The 25160-nt window shown below is 36.3% G+C and overlaps 1 protein-coding gene across 1 annotated transcript in view; it reads right to left on the reverse strand.

Annotated features, from left to right (window-relative positions):
* LOC123551606 (periodic tryptophan protein 1 homolog) overlaps positions 1 to 12350 on the reverse strand; it is a 31973-nt gene extending 19623 nt beyond the window's left edge. The window contains exons 1-6 of the mRNA XM_053541091.1: positions 12192 to 12350; positions 7306 to 7355; positions 5578 to 5662; positions 2622 to 2814; positions 1935 to 2017; positions 221 to 317 (exon numbers count right to left, since the gene is read on the reverse strand). Coding sequence (XP_053397066.1) covers positions 221 to 317; positions 1935 to 2017; positions 2622 to 2814; positions 5578 to 5662; positions 7306 to 7355; positions 12192 to 12254 — 571 coding nt within the window. The 5' untranslated portion in view covers positions 12255 to 12350. The remainder of the gene's footprint in view (positions 1 to 220; positions 318 to 1934; positions 2018 to 2621; positions 2815 to 5577; positions 5663 to 7305; positions 7356 to 12191) is intronic.
* Positions 12351 to 25160: the final 12810 nt, after the last annotated feature.

Here is a 25160-nt window from a genome sequence, read left to right on the forward strand (position 1 = left end):
ATTTCTTAAGATGGAAAGATAAACATTTTTCAGTCACTGAATTATTACTCTATGCTTGATTGGAAGGTGTTCAAAATCTTGTCACGTTTCAAACAGAAATATAATGTTTCTCTAAAGTCTCAGAAAATCTCCAGCTACACACTGACCAGGATTCTTTCAGCAGGTCACCAACTTTAAAGCAATTCAAGGCAGTATATACACTCAAATGATTGATAATTACCATGAACCTCAACAGAACAAAAGTCATTTTCTGCACGAGCCACAAGCATAAGGTTGTCTGTGGATTTTATTTCAAAATCTTCATCATCACTTTCCTCCTAAAAAAAGAACATATTGAGCATTATTGATAACTAGGTTTTACCTGCTTATACACAGTGAAATCATGTAATTTCTTGAGCGCAAAATTTCGTGATTTTGGACAAAACGGCTGATTTGTGGGGTTATGAAATTACGAATTTGACTTTTGCATGTAAACTAAATGACTGATTACTTTACTTCTTCATTGGTTGTTAATTTCATATACTGACTCAACCACAAAATCCCGAATAACTAGTCTCCTATGAATATTTTATCTTGCAGTATGAGAACTTTTTTCTTTGAAATTTGTAAATCAGATTCCTTTCAACTGAATAATTATTGCTGAATGTATTTTCAAACTGGGTCAAAACACAGAAGCACTCTCTATCAAGTCAAAACAAACCATGAGCAAAATTATTGATTTTCATGGTAGACTAAGTTCCGTGAATTTGAAGGTTGTGATGACACACAAGCTTAAATCCCAGCAAATACATGATTATTCTAATCAAAGTCATCTTCTGAAAAATAGAAATTATGGCAGAAAGCAGAAACCAATATATTATTTTGCAGAGAAAATAAGATCATTTCAGTATGAAGCTAAAACAAGAGCACCGCCTTGCGGGTGCTGACGCTCATCTGATTTTTTTTGTATAATAGAAATATTGTCCTACCCATGATTTTCTAAGTCTAAAAAGGGCCATCACTCTTGCAAAAAGCAGGATAGAGTTATGTTTCTTGACATACAGTGTCCACTTATGATGGTGAAAAACTGTTGCAAGTTTTAAAGCAATAGCTTTGATAGTTTATGAGAAAAGTTGACTTAAACATAATATTCAACCAAGAAAATGATTTTTCTAAGTCCAAAAGGGGCAATAATTATAGCAAAAAGCAGGATGGAGTTATGTTGCTTGCTGTACAGGGTCAGCTTATGATGGTGAACAAGAGTTGCAAGTTTTAAAGCAACAGCTTTGATAGTTTAAGAGAAAAAGTTGACCTAAACATAAAACTTTACCAAGAAATCTGATATTTTCTAAGTCCAAAAGGGGCCATAAATCTTGCAAAAAGCAGGATGGAGTTATGTTTCTTGCTGTACAGGGTCAGCTTATGATGGTGAACAAGTGTTGCAAGTTTTAAAGGAATAGCTTTGATAGTTTAGGATAAAAGCTGACCTAAACATAAAACTTAACCAAGAAAACTGATTTTCTAAGTCCAAAAGGGGCAATAATTCTTGCAAAAAGCAAGATGGAGTTATGTTTCTTGATGAACAGGGTCTGTATATGATGGTGAACAAGTATTCCAAGTTTCAAAGCAAAAGCTTTGATAGTTTAGGAGAAAAGTTGACCTAAACATAAAACTTAACCAAGAAATCTGATATTTTCTAAGTACAAAAGGGGCCATAAATCTTGCAAAAAGCAAGATGGAGTTACGTTTCTTGCTATACAGGGTCAGCTTATGATGGTGAACAAGTATTCCAAGTTTCAAAGCAATAGCTTTGATAGTTTAGGAGAAAAGCTGACCTAAACATAAAACTTAACCAGGCAACGCCGACGCAGACGCCGACGCCGACAACCGCTCAAGTGATAACAATAACTCATCATTTTTTTTCAAAAAATCAGATGAGCTAAAAAGGTTCTTACATCATTTTTTAAAGTAACATAAGGGTCATCCTCGTTACTGGGATATACTGTAAGACTTCCAATACCCTTCAATGGATTCGACCCTGAAATAGAATGTAATACTATACAGATAACATAATGTTTATTCTGATTTTTGTTTTAATTGAGCTTAACATCACACCAACACAATTATGGGTCATATGGCAACTTTCCAGCTTTTGATGGTGGAGTAAGACCCCCAGGTGCCCCCTCATGGGCCTATTCCTGGGTAGAAACACCGACCTTCCTTAAGCCAGCTGGACAGCTTCCTTATATGAGGACTTCCAGGCCGTGGCCCCAAGTGAGGGCCGAACCCAGATGGTGTAAGTGACTGATATACCATATCACAAAATTTTGGCAAGTGGTATAAAAACATGTTTCCACCTAGATTTCATGTATCGGAAAAGTCATAGAAAGCATTATTCCCTGAACACATACACAATGTATCTTATGTCATATGATGCTCTGAAACTACCTGCTAAGTACAGTAGACCACTTCTAAACAGTGACCACCTGGCTCTAAAGACCACATGTTTTGTTTCCCATTTTAATATTTACAGTGTATATCAACCTGAGCATAAAGACCGCCTCCCAATAAAGACCACATTTTGGCTCTCCCAAGGGTGATCTTTATAGACAGGTATGACTGTAATTACACATATAACTTACAATCATTTTCCTCTTGGTCATAATCATCCAAGTGATATCTGGATTCAAAATCATCCTCTCCACCTGTGGCTCCCTCTTCATTGTGATCTTTTGGTTCTTTTCCTTTCTTTGCACCTTTCAATGATCTTGCAGAAGCTCTGGCTTGTGCAACCATGGGATCAACACCTGAATCTATTTCTTTCTCTTCTGTTTCCTGAAGCAATACATGTATTCACACAATTTTTAAAAGGGAGTTGGAGCAGAGGTTCAATATCTAACTGCTAAGATGGAGAAAATGGACACATGGCACTGTGACAGCAGAATATGACAGCAGTATTCATTAAACCCACAACATAGGTGAAAGTAAAGGTACAAAACCCATGAAAAATTCCTAGTCATGAACTTTCAAGAACACTGATGTAACAAGAGGACCATGATGGTCCTGAATCGCTCACCTTCTCCACATGACCCAATTTTCATGAAGATCCATTGAAAAATATGGCTTCTAGAGAGGTCACAAGGTTTTTCTTTTATTTGACCTAATGACCTAGTTTTTGAAGGCACATGACCCAGTTTTGAACTTGACATAGATATTATCAAGGTGAACATTCTCACCAATTTTCATGAAGATCTCATGAAGAGTATGGCCTCTTGAGAGGTCACAAGGTTTCTCTATTTTTATACCTACTGACCTAGTTTTGACCACACGTGACCCAGTTTCAAATTTTATGTAGATATCATCAAGGTGAACATTCAGACAAATTTTCATGAAGATCCATTGAAAAATATGGCCTCTAAAGTGGTCAAAAGGTTTTTCTATTTTTAGACCTACTGACCTAGTTTTTGACCGCAGTTGACCCAGTTTCGAACTTGACCTAGATATCATCAAGATGAATACTAAGACCAACTTTCATACAGATCCCATGAGAAATATAGCCTCTAGAGAGGTCACAAGGTTTTTTTATTATTTGACCTACTGACCTAGTTTATGACTACACGTGACCCAGTTTCGAACTTGACCTAGATATCATCAAGATGAACATTCTGACCAATTTTCATGAAGATTCATTGAAAAATATGGCCTCTAGAGAGGTCACAAGGTTTTTCTATTTTTAAACCTACTGACCTAGTTTTTGACTGCAGTTGACCCAGTTTCGAACTTGACCTAGATATCATCAAGATGAACATTCAGACCAACTTTCATACAGATCCCATCAAAAATATGGCCTCTAGAGAGGTCACACGGTTTTTCTATTATTTGATCTACTGACCTAGTTTTTGACAGCATGTGACCCAGTTTCGAACCTGACCTAGATATCATCAAGCTGAACATTCTGATCAATTTTCATGAAGATCAATTGAAAAGTACGGCGCCTAGAGAGGTCACAAGGTTTTTCTATTTTTAGACCTACTGACTTAGTTTTAGACCGCAGTTGACCCAGTTTCGAACTTGACCTAGATATCATCAAGATGAACATTCAAACCAACTTTCATACAGATCCCATGAAAAATATGGCCTCTAGAGAGGTCACAAGGTTTTTCTATTATTTGACCTACTGACCTAGTTTTTGACCGCAGTTGACCCAGTTTCGAACTTGACCTAGATATCATCAAGATGAACATTCACACCAACTTTCATACAGATCCCATGAAAAATATGGCCTCTAGAGAGGTCACAAGGTTTTTCTATTATTTGACCTACTGACCTAGTTTTTGAAGGCACATGACCCAGTATCGAACTTGACCTAGATATCATCAAGGTGAACATTCTGACCAATTTTTATGAAGATCCATTGAAAAGTACGGCCTCTAGAGAGGTCACAAGGTTTTTCTATTTTTAGACCTACTGACCTAGTTTTTGATGGCACGTGACCCACTTTCAAACTTGACCTAGATATCATCAAGTTGAACGTTCTGACCAATTTTCATGAAGATCTTGTGTAATATATGGCCTCTAGAGAGGTCACAAGGTTTTTCTATTTTTAGACCTACTGACCTAGTTTTTGACGGCACGTGACCCAGTTTCGAACTTGACCTAGATATCATCAAGGTGAACATTCTGACCAATTTTCATGAAGATCTTGTGAAATATATGGCCTATAGAGAGGTCACAAGGTTTTTCTATTTTTAGACCTACTGACCTAGTTTTTGAAGGCACGTGACCCAGTTTCGAACTTGACCTAGATATCATCAAGGTGAACATTCTGACCAACTTTCATAAAGATCCCATGAAAATTGTGACCTCTAGAGTGGTCACAAGCAAAAGTTTACGCACGGACGGACGGACGGACGACGGACGACGGACGCCGCGCAATCACAAAAGCTCACCTTGTCACTTTGTGACAGGTGAGCTAAAAATACCTATAGTTAAACAATAACACTGCATATTACTTCATTTGATGTAGTAATCTTCTGTATTAATTACTGAAAACAAATACTAGTTGTGATTGTTCTATGCCTAATGGATGAACTGGTTGATATCTTCACCCTAAAAGATTTCACTTCAACCAGTCCAAATCATTCCATATAAAAATGCAAAAAAATATTCAGATTTTGTTTTCTTATCTTATTCCCATATATCAAGCTGCCAGAACTCACCCCCTTATCTGAACAATACTACAAATAATTGAAATGTCACCCCTGCCTCATTTATAAATGCATGCTGAGAAATCATTTAATCTTGTGGTCATGAAATTTCTTGGTTTCGTCAAACAAATGCATTTCTTTAAGGCAGATCGAGATAAAGGATGCATATTCTTCATCTAGATTACCAAACAGTACAAGAACATTCATTTACGATGGCCTGAGTGGCCTTATACAAAATTAAGATTGTTTACAAGCACAGGACGTATTTTTCAGCATGGCTCCGAGAAAACTCATCTACAAGTTGTGTGTTACCTACCTCAATATTACCACTATCTACAGTGAGTGTTTCAAATGTATCAACCTCAGTATCACGATCTGCAGGGTAACCTACCTCAGTATCATCACCACCTTCAGGGTGTGTGTTCTCAGAGTCTTCAGCTTCATCATCCTCAGATTGTAGCTCTTCATCTAACTTTCTGTAAATAAAAAACAAATAGCTAAGAAAACATTACAACATTCCTAAAACTGCCATTTAAGTTCAGTTCTGTGTATACCGGTACTTTTGTTTAAAAAAAACTTTTAGAAAATAGGGAAAGACGGCATATTTTCTTATATAAACTGAATGTTATTGGTTTTATTAAAATTATGTAACTTTTGTCCATATTTCAGTGACAATTGTTTACAACACAAGTATTCAAGTCTGTCAGAAAGACTGATGAGCCATTTTCATGTGCAAGGCAGGCAGCACCACACACTAATTGTTTCACAGACATGGATATATACTATGACATGATTAAAGTAAGTTTTGATTGCAAATGCATTCAATTGTCAAACATTTGATATTTTAATAAATCAAGCACAATTTGATTTAAATTTTGAATTTTGCACATGAGCCAATGAGATCAACTGCACTATTACTGTTTCCTCTGGTGTACATTATACCTTAAGCACATGCACAGCGATAGGAACACAATTTGTAACTCTGACAGGACTTAAGATTGACCTTTTTTATTTGTTTTACTTTATACAATGAATCTGGTATTTTGTCACTTATCTTAGAGTCTTTCTCTGTGGGAGGGGGTCTTGTCTAACTTGTTGAAAATAGTATAAGTGCAAGGTTGCCATTCCCTAGCTTGGGTAACATAATTATACTTTTGGTATTTACGATATCATGACTCTTATCATTACAAAGGTATAAGATTCAGATTGCAAAATATTGTGATATAAACACACTACAGTGAAACACCGCTCGCTCGAGCATCGATGACTCGAGCACCCGGGCTCGCTCGAGCAATTCATGTGGTCCCGGCCGATTTCCTTCTATTTTCTATGTGAAATTACCATGGCTGGATCGAGCATCGATAACTCGATCACTCGAGCATGACACCTGGTCCCTGTGTATTAATTTACTCTCTGTTGCTTATGGCAAACTCGAGCAGAGGTGTCAAAATTTTTCACACCTTCAGCGGTCAGAATGTATCGGTTAATTTAAAATTTTCGCACGCCGTGAGAATTGCATGGTCTATTCCCCGACTATCTTAAATGTATGTTTGTCGGTATATTTGACCTAATAATGAGATTAATTATTGATGAAAAGTGGAAGAAAAATTTTACTGATCAAAATTGTTATTAATTATTACTTTTTTCTGCGGGATCGAGGAGACAATTATGAGGTCTTAATATTTTAATCAACAGTTGTTTGCATGCAAATAAAGGAAATAAGATAGCCTTTTCATAAAATTGAGACAATAATTATGAGATCTTAATTTGGAGAAGAAAATTGCGAATTCGATTACAGTATTTAAAATAAAAAAAAATAAAAAACAACATGAAAATAAAATGTCTTAGCTGTTTCTTCACATATGCCATTTACGATCTATCATAAATAACGTTTGCAATATGTTTTTGTGAAAACGTCACGAGTGTGTTATGATTACGCGTCACCATTTCCTCTGCAAAATTTAATGGTCTCGATGACAATTGGTAAAACAAACTTCAATTTTCTTCGTATGTTGGTCAATGTTTGGGTCGCTCGAAACCATGGATAACTCGAGCATTTTGCTCATCCCCTTGCGACCTCGAGCGAGTGGTGTTTCACTGTAATTACAAACAAACTTACTCTTGTGTTTCCTGTATGATTCTTTTCAGATCTTCTTTAGCAATTTGGAGCTGAAATTATATTTGGTCACTGTAAAAACTTTAACCTTTAGCCTGCTGGCGGCAAGTGATTCTGCCTTTGCGAGCACTGTGCAGGCTGATCTGACATGGTCTGCACTGTTCGCTATTCAGAAAGTAAATTTTCAGTGAACACCCTTTCGAATAACAACTTGTATTCTTGTTCTGATTCACTCAGTTCTACTTGTGAGCTACCCTCCTGGATGTATGGTCAAGTCCTACTTTTTATGACAACTTCATAACATTGTCAGTACTTATCTTTCCAGTTTCAGCATCAAAATTACAGTACTGTGCAAATGCATTGTCAGTGTTTGATGTGAGTGGAAATGATGCCCAGATGAAAAAAATATATCTCAAATTATATTTCCTCGGATCGCCTCAAAACGTGTGCAGGTCAAAACGTACCCAAACCAAAATGTACCCAAAAATAAAAAGTCACAGTGTAGTGAGTGTACCCACAAAAAGTCAAAATGTACCTGCCTGTGAGTCAAAATGTACCCATGTTTTTTTTATTAGAAGTCAAAATGTACCTATTGGCTTTTTTTGGGGTTTTTTTTTTTACCAGAATCAAAATGTACCCATAATTAAATTAGGTGTCACTCAATTAACAGTTTGAAAGAAAGGATTAATGACTTTCACAGCCATTACTTTTTGTTGTCAACTTGTTGTCATGTGTGAAAGTACCCTGCTCAGTTGCTGAAGGTGTGAAAATTAATGATTGTGTTAAAACTAAAGTTTTATAGCCCAGTTGCCAGTATCATTTTAATTAAATTAAAAGGCGGTGACTACGATTACGGTACAGTAATCCTAGCCTCCATTCTAGGATTACGGAAGTTCCGTATTCCTAGACACACCTATGACGATAGGCTAGGATTACGAAAGTATTTAACAACATCAAATATATGTTAAGAAATGCATAAATGATGTTGTAAACTTACTTTTTTTCTCTTAATATAGTGAAATACAAAAAACGTTTTCTACGCGAAATCTAAAGTGACAGGCAAAATCAAATATATATATAGTTTGGTTTTGGAAAGAAAAACGTATGTATATGGGTGTTGATTTTGCCTGTTTCTTTAAGATTATATTAACCCGAAATGGCTGATCGATAACACAAAATAATAGGGCAGGCATGAAAAAAAAGCACGTTTTTTTAAGTGAAATAAGTAATTTTACAATAACATTTATGCATGCAGACATCCCAACTTTTTCTGAATGCCAAGTGGGAGTTTTTGCTTTTCAAAGTGGGAGACTGAGGTGTCCAAGTGGGAGATTTTATACAGCGGTAATTATGTTCATGATAACGAAGCTTTAAACAAATCTAATGATAATATAAACTTATTTGCCCTTATAAAATCACTAGTCTTAAAAAATTCACTTGTCTATATCTTATTATTCATGCATTTTTAATGTTTTGGAACAATAATACATGAAGCCTTCTGTGCAAAATTAAATAGTAATGGCACTTTAAGCACTATGTCTAAATTCAAAACACCACTGAGAATTAAACCTGCACTTTTATTTCTTTTGTTGGAAAGAAGACTCCCAAGGTGAATTTTACATGACAAACAGTGCAGCTTTTATTGATCAAAATCCTGTTATCCAAAATTGAATGTCTGGGTATGTTACACTTTCGTAGATTTGCCTAAATCTCCAGTTAAAAGGATGTGTTTGACAAATTGTTATGATGCAAAGACAGTTTAACAGCATTTGATAGTAAGTGATATTAAAATTTACCATGACATTTCCTCTTATCAAAATGATTTTAAGAGAAATGTTTTTTAAAACCTAGCAGGTTGACTCGGCGACCATCTACTTTCGATTTCAAAAAGTTACAGAAAAAGGTAAAGCCAGTATAATTTCTAATCTAAATTTGATTGAGTTTAGTTAGATATCTAATGTCTGGATTTTAATTTCAATTGTGACACATTAATCAACACCTGGCTTTGTTGAATCGTGTAATAAACAATAATCAGCAGGGGTAGAATAAGGTGCGAAAATATCCGAAAGGTGTTGTTTACAGACTCATCAGTAGTGATACGTACAGTATCAGATAGGCGCAAAGAAGTGGATTATTTCATAAATTTTGTTTTTTTTTATTGCTGTTTGTTGTTTTGTTGTTTTTTTTAATCAGGAGATTGAGACTTCTGATCGGGGTGATCGGGTTTTACAACCAGAATCGGGAGAAACCCGATCGGATCGGGAGAGTTGGGATGTATGTGCATGTCCTAACATACATTTGATGCCTCCAGGGTTCTCACTAGCAATTTCAAGTTGCAGTCCTGAGACTCCCAAAGCTGAAAAAGTTGCAGTCCCAACTGGACTAACAAACAGACTTTAACGTTTCGTCAAAACACAGGCCGTCTGTTGTACTTTCAAATTCAGTGTAGAACGACAGACATTTTGTAATCACAATTCTTCACCCAAATATTGTTAAGGTGAGATAAAAAGGTAAAGACTAAATAGGTGAAAAATGCAATCAAAAATGAATGTAGGACAAAATCACCACTGAACAAACTGCCCCCCCCCCCCCCTCCCCCGTTTCTGATCTATCCGGACAAAATCCCCCTGTGAAATTGTCAAGGTGGACAAAATCCCCTTTGTGAAAATATCAAGCTGGACAGAATCCCCTGTGATACTTTTTTTTTCTTTTCCTTTTTATTTCAGAATGGAAACATATTAAACATACAGTGAAAAGAAAATATGTAACTAAATTTACTAATTACTACATTATCAAGGTGGACAAAATCCCTTGTGTGATGTCTTAAGACCACATCAACAGCATCTTTAAATTACTCAGACATTCATGATAAAGCCTAATTATCACTTTTTCTAAAAAGTTCTTTAAATCTGTCTGGTAATTAGTACGTGAGAAAACAATAGGAGTTACTTCTAACACTCTGTAATCCGTTGTTTACAATTAGAGGTTGTCAATTATGCAATCACGCCGACAATCACATGTATACGAGTTGATCATATATATGCCACCTGTCTCGAGGTGTAGTGGAAACTGGCAACGCTGATTGGCTATAAGCAGCTATCGGTGACAAGCGAGTAACTCCACCCATATATTTTGCTCTCGAGTCAAACCTTGTGTATTCATAGGTTTATGTAAGCAGTTAGTTTTCATGGTTTTAATGCTTGCGTCCCACTGCAGAAACGTGCATCAGGGGACTCCCAAGCTGCAATAAACGTGCGTATACTGGGACCAATTATGCGTACATGGACGCCGATTTTGGCATTTCCGAGAACCCTGTGCCTTTTAAGTACTTCCGTAATCCAAGCCTATCCTCATAGGTGTGTCTAGGAATACGGAACTTCAGTAATCCTAGAATCGGAGGCTAGGATTACAGTACCGTAATCGTAGCCACTGTCAAATTAAAACCATTACATTTAAAATCATATAAATATTACTTGGAATTTATGAATACATTTGATATTTTTGAAGTGGGTACATTTTGACTTTTTTGGGTACATTTTGACAAAACAATGTTGGTACATTCTGGTCTTTTTGGGTACATTTTGACATCAACATATGGGTACATTCTGGTTTGGGAGTGCGTTTTGACCATAACCCTGTCAAAAATATCGTCGCACCACGTAATTTTACGCACACCTATTTCGACGCCATTTTTGTTTTGACCTCGTTCTCGATTAACTTGGGGTTTCCGATGACGTAGTTACTCGGTGTAATGACAGAAAACATCATGGTTACTTTTACCGATAAAAAAGTTGGAAAGTTCAGGATTTGAAGATATTTATCAACTTACATTTATCCTATACATGATTTTTAATGTTTCTACTAATGCAAATTTTCATCCATTTTAAAAACTTCCCTGTGGAAGCTTAGATTAAAAAAGTTATTGGAAATTTTGTTGTACGTCTGCAGCCGACTTTGGTGCTATCAAGGTCACATCACTGCCATGTGACATATGTAGTCGCACTATTTTATGCACTGTTTTGGAAGGTGTACGCATTATATATCAGTGCGACCATTACTACACACTTCATTTTTTTTTCTCTTGTCAGGTAGGCTGCGAACACTGGGTTCATCTAAAGTTTTGTATAAAACAAAATGTGCCAAATTCCTCTGTAAACACTGCAGTCCAGAAAAATGAAAGAAAAAACATCAGACAGTGTGTATTAAAAAAGCAGAGTGACTATTTATGTTCTTAGCCCCTTATGTTCATGAATGTTAAAATGTTTTCAGATTTATTTATATCCTTTGGCCTTAATATTGATTATCTACTTGCATCTGCTTTTGTGTCAAGTTTTATTGCAGCATCCATGACAGTTATGGTGTAGCCATTACTTACAGTGATTGCACAAATATTTAAGCCAATCAAAAGCTTCGTAACAAGTATCATGTAAGATGCGTCGAAATAGGTGTGTTAGAAAAAAGTATGGCCGATCACACTAGTTGTTGTTTACCTTTTGATTTCTGGCAGTCAGTTGTTTAGAATAAGAAGTTATTGGTATGATTCAGTGCATAAAAGGTTAGTGCACATGCAACATTTAATAGAGTCACGTATTGTTACTGAATGAAAAAGCGCGGCCATGTTGCTTGCTATGTGCGTCGAAACTGGTGAGTCTGGGATAGTTTGACTCAATTGGCTAAGCAGCATGTATAATTAGAAATGGAATTTTATTTATTTCAAATATAAACAATAGCTTTCTCATCACTTTGTCATAGATACTAACCATTTGTAAGACAAGTTAAAGATGCTACAGATGCAGGAGTTAAGCATCCGGTTGATATTTTATCCGAAAGTTCATCTACTTAGCACGAAAATATCGATACTTTACTTGTATACAGAATGAAAAAAATACCTTTTCCGGTTTACACTTTGCTTTTCCTCGTCTAACCCATGTCACACATGGTATAATACTCATTCTTGCCTGACTTAAACGATAACAATTTAAAGAAAGTAATTTTTTAGTTCAACATGCTGACCGGAAGTTTATTATAATCTGGAATAAACTCCGTAATACGTAACCAAACCGTGCATGACTATCATTATAGGCTGAACACCATTAAGTCTGGCTGTTCTTTATTTATATAAAATCCAATCACTTTAAAACGGGTTTTCGACATTTTCTAGCATATCAAATTTTCAGAGACTTATATTCCCATAAAGAACTATAATGTATCGTTACTGTAGAAAAAGAAAAAGAAAATGGGGTGTTAACTTTTATATAAGAAAACTACACTTCGTTAAATACAACACCCTGAATTTACTCCTTTTCACTTCTTTCAATTTCTCTTTTCAAAGCATTAGATTCTTACGCAGACATGTTTACAGAGCATGAGATAGGAACATGACAATTTCGACAGAATGCTAAGTGATACATACTGAAACATGCTAGAGTAAACGTAAACACGGTGCTATTGAGAAAGGGCGTGAGGAAAGGGAGAAAGATTAGCACTCTTTATATTTGGACTACTAGAGATAGAGTTGTTTTAGTGTAAGTATAAATGTCTACATCTACGTCTACATCTACATGATACTTCCAACAATCATTAGCGATTATGACTGGAAGGCGCCTGTCTGGTGTTTAAAGAGTTAATCTCTGCATTATATGATTAACAACAAATATCGTATATATGAAAAAAGATTTACTCAAGCCGCTCGCATACACTAAACTGACTCAACATCGCATGCGCAATATCGATGTATTACGTACGACATACAAAGCATCATGGGAAGGTTATCAAATACTGTTACATCTTTTCTCTTTTACGGAAAAGAAGATAATACTGAACTGAATAGCTTAATTAAATAAGTATTTATGATTAAAGTTGTCTGCGTGTGTTCTAATAGTTCATCCGGTACATACGATCTAGAAATAATATTTGCTGTTGCGCCACTGTCTAATTGAAACTTGACAGTTTTCTGTTGATTAACGAGCAGCATGTTTGCAAATATTTTAGCTTGAACTTTTCCGCTGGAATTGACTGTCAAAACTTCATCATCACTTTCAGACTCCGGCTGTATGTCAAACTGTTTCACATGCGACCTTTGAAATTTTGTTATTGAACGACACTCCGAAGCGTAGTGATTAAATTTTCCACATTTTTGACATCTGATCCCATAAGCGGGACAATTTCCTGCAGCACAAAATTTCCCACAATATTTACACTTCGATTTCCTCGCTGAAGATTTCTTACGATCTGCTGTAGGTTTCCGTTTAGGTTTTACGACCTGAATATCTTCCTGAAAAGATGCACCTTTGTTCAATGACTGTATTTTCGTAGACGACGCTTCCGAAGCTCGGCACATGTCTATACATTTTTCCAAAGTTAATTTATCTTCTTGTAAGAGGCGTTTACGCAATCCATTGTCTCGTATACCCAATACTAATCTGTCCTTGATCAATTCATTTTCTAACGCTCCGTAATTACATGTTTTAGACAACTTCCTCACTTTCGTCAAATAGCTGTCAAAAGTTTCTGACTCACTTTGAGAAGATGTGTGAAAAACATATCGCTCATATGTCACATTTGTTTTTCCGACACAGAAGGTTTCAAACTTATTCAAAACAATATCGATATCATCCTTTTGTGAGTCGTCTGCAAAATCAAACCCATCAAAGACATCCATCGCGTCTGGTCCTATGCACGTAAGAAATGTAGCTGTTCTTAAGTCCTTCGATTTATGTATAAGTCCGGCTGCTTTCTCATAGTTAGTCCAAGAGCGTTTGAACTTTTTCCAATTAGTAGCTACATTACCGTCCATATCCAGTTTCTGTGGAAAGGGTATCAGCGAAGGCACAGCCGTAGAGCTATGAGACGGTGCGTCTGCAGCCGCCGGTGCTTCCTCATTAGCGCTCATGGTTAATTACTTAATTCACTGCTGAGATAAGTAATAGTAGTCCTCTGAATCGGATGATTAACTTAGCATTGTCTCATAAGCATGTATTTAGTCCATTTACATCTGACACCATGTTTAAAGAGTTAATCTCTGCATTATATGATTAACAACAAATATCGTATATATGAAAAAAGATTTACTCAAGCCGCTCGCATACACTAAACTGACTCAACATCGCATGCGCAATATCGATGTATTACGTACGACATACAAAGCATCATGGGAAGGTTATCAAATACTGTTACATCTGGGCAGTGTTAAAAAATGAGAAAACTCATTAGGTGCAAAGAATAAAAATTACTACAGGCGCTAAGTTAAAAACATAGTGAAGGAAGTTACTGCAGACGTACAGTAGCCAGCCGCTCAGCAAATATGTTGAGGCTTGGGCTGGACTGTACATAGTGAGGAAGGCCATTCCATAGTCTGATTGTACGAGGGAAGAAGGAGTTCATGTGGTATTGAGTACGGGACTGTGGAATTAGGTAGTTAAGGTTTCTGGTCGGAGTTAGATGGTTATGGTCAACGCATACATAATTCGTTCGGATTTTGTAAAAATAGATGAGAGAAGATTGTATGCGCCGTTGTTCTTAAGTTTGCCAGTTTAGGGTGTTAATCATCTGATTTACACTGCTTGTATAATTATAGTCGTTAAAGATAAACCGTGCAGCTGATCTTTGCACTTTTTCGACTTTGTATGAGAGGGACTTTTGCCAGGGGTGCCAGATGGATGAGCAATACTCGAGTTGTGGACGAACATAGGTGTTATAGGCTTTCTCTTCGACCTTTTTGTTTGTTGTCTGAACATTACTTTTAATGAATTTAAGAGAGTTGTTTGCTTTAGAGGATATAGTATTAATATGTTCAGACCAGTTTAAGTCTTTAGTTAGTGTATCGGTAGATTTCAGTTCCTTGTCATGCAGGGTGTAAGGAAACATGACAGGGTTTCGTTTGCGAGTAATTCTCAGCACTTCACACTTGTCTGGATTAAATTCCATTGACCAGTCCCGTTCCCACTTTTCAAGGGCGTACAAATCTTTTTGTAGTGTTTGGGCATCAGATGAGGACTTGACTGTAAGGTATACTATGGTATCATCTGTAAACAGTCTTACCTTACTTCTAATAGAATCTGGTAGGTCATTAATGTAAGCCAGGAAGAGACAAGGCCCTAGGACAGATCCCTGAGGGACACCGGACAGGACAGGCAGGGTGTCAGAAGTGCAGCCGTCTACAACTACTCTTTGGGTTCGGCCCTTTAAAAATGACTTTATCCACTGTGATACCAGAGGGTGGACACCCAGCTCATTAAGTTTAAATGTCAGTTTATTGTGATCAACCTTGTCGAATGCTTTGCTAAAATCCATTACTATTACATCTGTTTGTTGACCTTGCTCAAGGTTGTCGTAAAATTCTTGTGTAAAGCTGATCAGTTGTGATTCACAGCTATGCTTAGATCTGAAGCCATGCTGGTACTGGCTTAGGAGGTCATTAGTGTCAAAATGTGTCATGATGTTGGAGACTAGAATGTGTTCCAATAATTTGGAAGCTATGCAGGTGAGAGATATTGGCCTGTAGTTACTGGCCTTGGATTTCGGGCCTTTCTTATACACAGGGGCGACAACTGCACTTCTCCAATCTGGCGGGACACAGCCAGTTTCCAGGGATGACCTAAATATTATTTTAAGGATAGGCGTTATCTCGTGGTGTAGCTCTTTTAGAACTCTTGGTGAGAGTTCATCTGGGCCAGGGGCTTTGTTTGGAGAGAGCCCCTGCAGGAGTTTATCAACACCCTCTTCTGTAACGGAGATCATGGGCATGTTGGGTGCTTAAGTGTTTGTTGTAGCTTTTTTGCAGAGTTGCTTCAAACTGAGTGGTTGTGGTTTTGAGAAGACCGACTCAAATTGCCTATTTAGTATATTGGCCTTGGTGGCACGGTCAGTATATGTTAGACCCTCATGCTTAAGAGGTGCTACACCACAATTTTCTGTTTTCTTATGTTTTATGAAGGAGAAGAATTTCTTATTTTTACCTGGTTGTGAATCGTCCATGAATATAAATGATTCAAAGTAAGAGCAGTACGAGTTCCATAGCTGTTTTTGGATGTTATATTTAAGGGCTTTGAAGGTGTTAGTTTTGCATGGGGATTGGTTGGATTTTCTCAATTTGGTGTACATTTTGTCACGCTTGCGGATTTGCCTAAGGATCTTGGGAGTTAACCATGGGAGGTCACAGCGTGTCTTAGAAGTTTTTGTTGGAATGTGTAGATAACTAAGTCGATTTAGTTCATCTTTAAACAAATTCCAATCGGAGGCGGGGTCAGAGTGGTCAGAATCAGTGAATTTCTTTCCAAACTCCGATAGGTCCCTTTTGAAATCATCCCAATTTGCTTTGTTAAAACATTTTATTGACCTTTTGGGCTGGAGGGGACGGCCTATCTTTATGTTGATTTCATGGAAGACAATTTCGTGGTCAGATTTACCTCGACTAGGGATTGTTTTAGTGCATTGAACTAGGGAAGGGAAGTTAGTGAGGAACAGGTCCAGAATATTCTCATTTCTGGTTGGGATCTTGACCATTTGTTGTAGATTAAAGGAATTTACCCTATCACTGAAGTCCTCATACATTTCCTTGAATCTGCATTTGGACTTGGGGTCTCAGATGACCAATCTATATCAGGCATATTGAAGTCACCGAGTAACCAAATTGTACTATCTTGTGGTACTTTAGAGAGGGATGACCATAACTCTGTGAGGGAGTCCTCATCATTTTCGTGGGGCTTATAGTATGTGCCAATGTATATATCCTTAGCCCCTTTGATAGTAATTTTCGCTCAGGACAGGTTGCAGTTGGTTTTCAGTTCGGGTTGTTCTTGAGAAATGAGGTGTTTGGAGATTGCAGTAAGGTCATCTCCTCCCTGGCCTGAGGTTCTATCATCCCTGAAAACCTGGAAGTTTAGGTCCTTGGGGAAGATTTCAGAGGTTTGGATATCTGGTTTCAACCAGGTTTCTGTACAAGAGATGATATCTGGTTTGACCTGCTGTATTAATTGATGAAGATCTGGGATTTTATTTTTTATGGACCTACAGTTAATGTTAAGAATGGTTATTCTCTCGCTTTTGTCATGTTTGACTTTGGAGGGTTTTTTGACCTTTGTTTTGGGAGTAGAAGTATCTTTTGGGGAGGGTTTGAAATATGGGGTGTCTGAGACTGACCTTACTGACCGATCTGGTCGGTGACTCGCATCTAAAATGGTAGAACTATAATCTAATTGGGAGTATTTGTTACTATCATTAAAGGAGTCAAGGGATTCAATTAGGGAGTAGGAATAGTTTGCCTGTCCACAGTATTGACAGTGCCAGGCAAACCTTGAGTCAGAAAGACGATCATACGTGCTATCTCCGATACCTTGACAGTCTGTGTGGTACCATTGTTCACAGGTGTCGCACAGAATGCCCTTCTGGACCCAAGTGACTACCACTTCACAGTGACCACATAAGTATTGCGATTTGGAAGTACTGGGTCCAGGATTTAGTTCAATATCTGGGCATTGACAGACCAACAATCAGTGTAAAAATACCAGGGTCGTTTTACCTAGGGCAGGTCTACTCCTGCCCTTAACAGATCTAAGAGCGGCGATGACACTGGCATTCTTGGTTTGGACTCTCATTGACAAGCCTGTAATATTGCTGGTGCTGACCAAGTCTGGGATCTGGTACTGTGCTGTTATCCTAGAACCAAGAATGAATATGAATAAAAACACGAGGGTTATGAAAAGTCTCATGTTTGGTTCAGCGGAAGTTACCTGGATCAGTCAGTGGGTAAACAGTACTGGCAGGGACTGTATAAAACAGACACGATGTCTATAATTAAAGGCAACCCAGTGTTGTACCCTGGAAAGTCCTTAAAACTAATTGTTTACCCGATTGGACTCTTATTCGGATAAACCGGAAGTGACTGAAAAAAAAGCGAAACCATCTACATCTACAGTATACTGCCCAACAATCAATACTGATTATAACTGAGAGGCGCTTTGTCTGGGACAGACTGTTAAAGATGAGCAAGCTCATTAGGTGCAAAGTTAAAAAGAACTACAATTACTAAGATCCAAAACATAGATATAGATTAGAAAGTTAGAGTTCCCAGCATCTCAGTGAATAGAATCAAGCTGGGACTGGACTGTATGTATAGGGGGAGACCATTCCAGGAACGAATTGTTTTTGGCAAAAAGGAGTTGAAGTGGTTTTGAGTATGAGATTGTGGGATCAAGTAGTTCAGGTTCCTTGTAGGTATGAGATGGTTATGGTCAACTGCAGTAAGACTGTACTTTATTTTGAAAAATATAATGAGGGAATTTTTGATACGTCGATGTTCAGTTGAGATCATGAAGCATTTGAGTGACGCTGCTTGTTTGGCTATAATTATTACATACGTATCGAGCTGCAGATCGTTGCATTCGTTCAATTTTGTATGTGAGGGATTTTTGCCAAGGGTGCCAGATAGAAGAGCAATATTCAAGCTGTGGACAGACATAGCCCGAGGTGTTGTAAGCTGTTTATTTACTTTTCTGTTGTTTGTTTTGTGATAAACATATTTAGGTTCGGGAATGATATGAACATAAAAACTATGTACCATGTTTGTCAAACACCTGAATTTACAACTATATATTTATTCGAAATTTATTAGAAATGGAAGTTTGTAAAATAATGGTCACCCCCGGCTCTTTGCCAATATTTATCGCCCGATCAAGGAAATTAATTAATGCCAAATCTACATGCAGTTTTTAACATTTACTTGTTGGTTCAAGGTGTTGAAATATCCCGATGTTTATAAAATGAAAACAAACAAAAAAACACTAGAAATTGTATTTAAATCGATGGAAATACTCAGCTTTTTAAATATTTATTTTTTAAAAGTAGTAAAATTTATATTTCTGATAGGGATCTAAGTAATAAATCTCTAACCGAATATGCAAAAAAAAGTCATAAAATGTTGCTTTTAAAACGAGACTGACCGCCTATTAACAACAATGTTGTCGCCTGCATAGTGCTTGTGTTGGGGTGAATTGACTGATACTACTTATGCAGTTTGCCATCGATTTTCTACCTATATGTGTCGTTGTATTTTAACCGTGTTTTAACTATGACTTCTTGGCAACTTTTAAAAATATTTTTATCACTTTTTTATTTTGATACTTGTTTCATGAAACTAGAATGAACAGTATTGAAAAAAAGTGCAAATGTTTATCATTATTAAATAATTTTAGCTTGGGTCGCAACTTCTGGCATTCCATCTTACTTTGAATACCAAACGAAACAGCTTAACATTAAGTATGCATGAGTCAAGAAAAAAGTCATTTCTGCTTAGAAACTTTTTTATTATTCTTTTTCAAATCCATTGATTTTCATTCTTATTGCTATACTCTTTCCACAATATTTGTACCATATTGTTTATTTATGTTATCTATAACTCGCACCATATAAATGTGTTTTGTTACACACAGTGCTTAGAGTCAGTCTGTACGAGATTTTGGTGCATTTGTTGTTCTGTTCGCAATTTAGCAATTTATACTTTTGGCGTAAGGGACAGAAGTGACAAACGTAGCAGGTACTTTAAATCACGGATGAACAAATTATAACAATAAAAACTGATGTTGATCTTCTCATCTGACAGTTTTCCTAAATCATTAGTTAAACTTTTAGATTTGATATTCATTAAAGTGTAATCCTTATGCATGCAAAATAAATTACGTCTTGCAAAAAAAATGAAAAAAAAATTCTATATGGCCAATCTTTTAAGGAAATACAAGAGACAGTGATAACATTTTCCAGTATAACAGATATAAAATATTAAGAAGTACTATTACTACCTTATCTGCACTGTTCAAAGCCCAAAGTCCAAGATCACTGGAAATACCGTATTCCATGTACAAAAACTATCGAACGTATAAGGATGTATAAGATAAGATAAAAATGATGATTTAAATACACATATTGTTTATACACGTGGTAACAATAAAGTGAACTATAAATATAATTCATGTCTTAGATCGTCAATTCACCTGCTATACAAAATAAATAACGCTTGAAAGTAAATGACGTCACAGGAGAAATTGATACAAGGAAGTGAAAACACTAAAGAAATCAGTTTTGTTAAGTGTTCGATTTTCACTTTTTGTCGTCTCTACATTTCAATAGACAATCAATAGAAGGAACTATAAACCAAGGGGTTCTTTTTGTTATTGGACATTGCTGTCCTTTACACTTTTGTTCGAAAGACATGGTATCCATTCTGGCTCCAAGTAGTGTCGGCCTGTATGGGCGGCTGCACCCACTGAGGCTGAATGTAGTTTTTGTCCTTGCTTTTCATTCCAACCAAGTACAGTGCCATCTGGATTTGGCCGTACCACAATTATCTATGAAGAAGGAAATAATCGTATAACTTATAAGGTCGCTATCAAAGTAAGCATCTAGAACATTCCAGGTATTTCTCTTTCGGGGTAAAAGTGGTGAATTATAGAGCATAATTAAGGTAAGAACGATGATGCATAAAACAGTAGGACATCCTATTAAAATGATATGTTTCAAGTGCCTGAAGAAGCAATGGGAAGAACTTTTATTTTGTTTGGGACATAATTTGGATAGGGTTGCCTTTCCCTCGGCCCCTGCTTTAAAGACGTTCTAACGCCAATTCAAAAGCGTAGGAGACGGGGGAGGGAAGACAGGGGCAGGTCCAATACATTCAGAGTTACAACGGGGGAGGAAATGGTATGTTTTGGCCCCTCTTTTTTGAAGACAATTACTTATATAGATCTATGTAATATGTACTTGATTTGTATATTAGGGAAACCATTACATTATTTCTATCCTATAAGCTCACTAGAATTGAGAATTTAGCTTTTCAAATTTTCAAAATTAAACATGGTAACACTTTCTTCAAGCCTTCCACACGAAATATTTTCCAGTAAATGTCCCCACTCGAAATATATATCTTTTTTCAAAGCTAATTCGTCATCAAAGCCTCTGGAATTCAGGATTTAACTTTCCAAAATGTCTAAATTACCCGGACTAGCGCATGATTTTTACAAGCATTTATCAAATTAATAATTTTTAAAGTAGAAAGATATATCTAAAAATACGTCAATATGCACAAGAGCTGTTCTACATATTTTTTTCAAAGGGAACATGCCTCGAATATGCCTCTGTGCATGTGAATGGCCACACCAGTTTCACTCATTCATTTATGAAGTATCAATTTATGTACAGTTGTTGTATACATGTATAACAAAGCTATCATTTGGGTCTTATTGCTTTTTATGTGAAAATTCAGGCATTAAAGAAGTATGAGACAAAAGGTTTGCAAAGCTATTAAATATTCTTAAGCAAACAATTCACAGAAAATTCTATTTTTATAGTCTTCTTTTTCATATAGAAGCATCGCATGCGCGTGCCCGCGCCTGTGTGTTATTGTTGTTATTCAAAATCAACTCTATCGGGAAACTTTATTCAGTTGCATGTGTTTGCCCGGTCGGGAAACTTTATGCAATTTAATCTATGTTTAGGCTTACCTTGTACATAATGACTTCCAACACTAAGCTATCTAGTTTAATAACAGTTGCTGCTCATTAAACAAAATGATTAGTAAGTCGGTCGTATGGATAACTCGTTAATGGTAATTTTGATATAATACGAACAAATTACCGCATAAATGAGTTATGACATTATGTAAACTAATTATTAGACAAAATGTGGAATATTCTCTATCAGTTACACTAAAATATTTTAAGCAGATAGGGTATTTCAGTCTAATGAATACGGAATAAAATAAGCCGTTTGGCCATTTATATGCTTCTGTAGCCGCGAGGCTGTTATTACGGAATCAGATAGCTACTTTGATGTACAGTACGTTTGTTACTTTTATAGACAGCCTTTTTCATGTATGTTTTTATTGATTTAATTTCTTAATATCTAATTGTTAAAAGCAAAAGACAAAGCAAAACTTTCATTCGGCGAATTACATATTCAGAAACACATTTTATTTATATTCTTCTAATGGAAATACAGATATTAATTAATTAGCCTGTGGTAGGCCTTCTGACTCTTCAGAAACCTAAAACGAGCAATTTAAGTAAACCAACTGTCAGTTACTAGAGTACCAACTAATATGGTCAAAATTATAAATGAAAAACAAATTTATAATCAGTGTAGACCAAATACGTGCAAACATAAAATCATCAGTTTTCTCGACACACAAATATACCAGTTGTTTAACATTTACTGATGAGTTTGGTGTCACCTTATCAGTAACACAAACCTACAAGTATTCGTAAATTATCCTTCTGTTTTAACATTCCTAAAATATTTCATGAGCCTATGTTAAATTCTTTCTTGAGATATGTGCTATGCAAATCTGGAAGCCCTGAAAAATATTTCTGAATAAGTTAAGGACCATAACACTCTGGTCTGGCTGAACAAAAGTGCACAAATTCACATGCTGAATAACATTCCTGTACTGTTTCATGACTTAGCTCGAAATGTTTTTAAGATACCTGCGACATAATGTTTTAGGTTCTTTATGCATATTTTTAACTAAGTCAAGGGTCATTACTCAGGCCTGTCTGAGTAAAATCCAAAAACAAAACCCCAGGTGCGCAACTTCACGTATTGAATAACAATACTATGATGTTTGACAACTGTATGTCAAATGCTTTTTCAGATATGAATGGCACAAAGTCGGATGGACGCACAGTCTTCCGAACAAACTGACTTACAGACAAAGGCAAATCTAAGTACCTCTGCATCTCCTCCTCTCCACCCGCGCCCTCCCCTACGCATACACACACCTGAAAATGGTTATTAAGTGAATTTTCACTAGGATTTATGTCGTGAAATCGGAAATATGGATGGAAACGAAATAATGTTCTCTCTGGTATATTTTTTCAGAAGCAGACAGTAGTTTTCATTCAAAATTCTCGACGTAAGCTAATTCGTTAATTGAGCATACGGTAAAAGACACCTCATGGCATAAAATCATCGGTTAATTACAAGCATAAGACATTTCACGTTAAGACATTTCGAGGTAATCGACTGGGAAAAAGTAGGTCACTGTTAAGCACTAATGGAATATCCGGGGTTACATGTCCATAATGACCATATGCCGTTTACTATTCCTCTCCTTTTATCACTCTCAATGTACTAATGGCCGACACATCCGTTCAACCATTCTGTAGTCTGCGGGAGTTGATGATACAGATTCTTGAACAACACTAGACGTGATTGTTATATTTCTATATACAAAAAATACAATTAACAGTTTTTAAGGATACACACTGCTCATAACCTCATTACACTCGTGCGTTTTACTGACTTACGTGTGATGGACTTATATTAATAAGATATAGTTGGTCGAATGAAAAGCATTCCGCTGAATGGTAATTTTGTGACAATTACAAACTTTCTTCAAAAAAAAAGCACAGACCTCTTTGTAAACCGATTATCTTAAGAGAATATAAGATCAGCATTGTATTTTACACATGTCGTTAGTTTAATATAAATCGTAATCGGATATAAACATAAATAAGTAATTCTACTATTAACAGTGCACGCCTGGCTTAGTGGGACTCATATATACCATTTTAAAGGATGGTCAATCTCAGCAGTTTCGTTTATTGTCTGACCGCTTTGGAAAAAGCAAGACACGACAAATGCGGTTGAATGTTATTCAAAATATATATTCATCTCGGTTAAATACGTCCATATTTTCAATACGATGAAATCAAGCACTTCGTACTAAGATTTTTCCAGTTTCGTTTCTCTCGTTATTTCATTTTTATTTATTTTTATGCAATCATTGTATTACGTGTTTTGTCTTCGAAAAACTACCCGTGAAACGAGGATCAAAGTGGCATTGCTTACCATTTCGGTATTTGACAAAAGCTCAGCGGAAATATAGGGACACAAGTGTCGATTTCTTACCCTCTCCTTGACTGACATTAGGGGAAAATTAATACAACAGGTCTAAACGACATGTGGCAAATCGACTACAAAGACTACGAATTTTGTCCTTTACATTTACCTTTCTCCATTTTCTTCAAAGAAAAGCTCATGTATTTGTCTTTTTGGCGCGGTTATTCAGTAGAACGGATTTAAAATCGTAGCAAAAAACCATCACTCTGCAGGCGTTGTATTTCACAAGTTTTCAGGAAGGGGGACAAGAAGTGACTATTCGAAACTTTAACATTGACAAAATTTCAATACGACCGGTTTACTTTTCGGCAAGATAGTGTCAGAACAACTTCCATAACCTGCATAACTTTATTGTTCCGAAATTTTGTTTAAATATCTGCTTATCAAAATGAAGTAAACTGTTTGAAGTATTGATGATGCTGAAACTTTGAAATTGATGATACTGAAACAGTAAGTCAGATAACTATGAAAGCCGACAGAACTAAAGGTCATTAAATCAATTCCTTTCAATAGTTTCAATTGAAGTTTATTCAAAAAGTAAGAAAAAAGTGGCATGGTTCTTGTACACTGCACTTCTCAAAGCCAGCTGTCATCTGTCATTTTTAGCAAAATTCCTTCACAAAACTTTATGAGTAAAATATAGGGAGACAATTCAAAACATATTTATTATAGAGGAATGGTTCTTGTACACTGCAATTCCCCGCATTGGTTGCCATCTTTGTATGAGTTTCCTATATATCCATTCAGGGCTTAACGATTTACGCATCGGACAAGCAAGTTAAACAAAGATAGAGTTACGGTTCTTGTACAGTGTACTGTGTTTGTTTGAAGTTTTAGCAAACTCTTTTTGATATTTAAGGAGTTACTAGTATGCTCTGGACAAAAGTTCTAAAAGTGAATCAAATGAAGGTAGAAAAATTAAAAAAAAAAAACGCACAACAAGTTTTTGTAGATGCACTTCAATATGG

Source organism: Mercenaria mercenaria, chromosome 4, assembly GCF_021730395.1.
Source record: "Mercenaria mercenaria strain notata chromosome 4, MADL_Memer_1, whole genome shotgun sequence".
Lineage (NCBI taxonomy): Eukaryota > Metazoa > Mollusca > Bivalvia > Venerida > Veneridae > Mercenaria > Mercenaria mercenaria.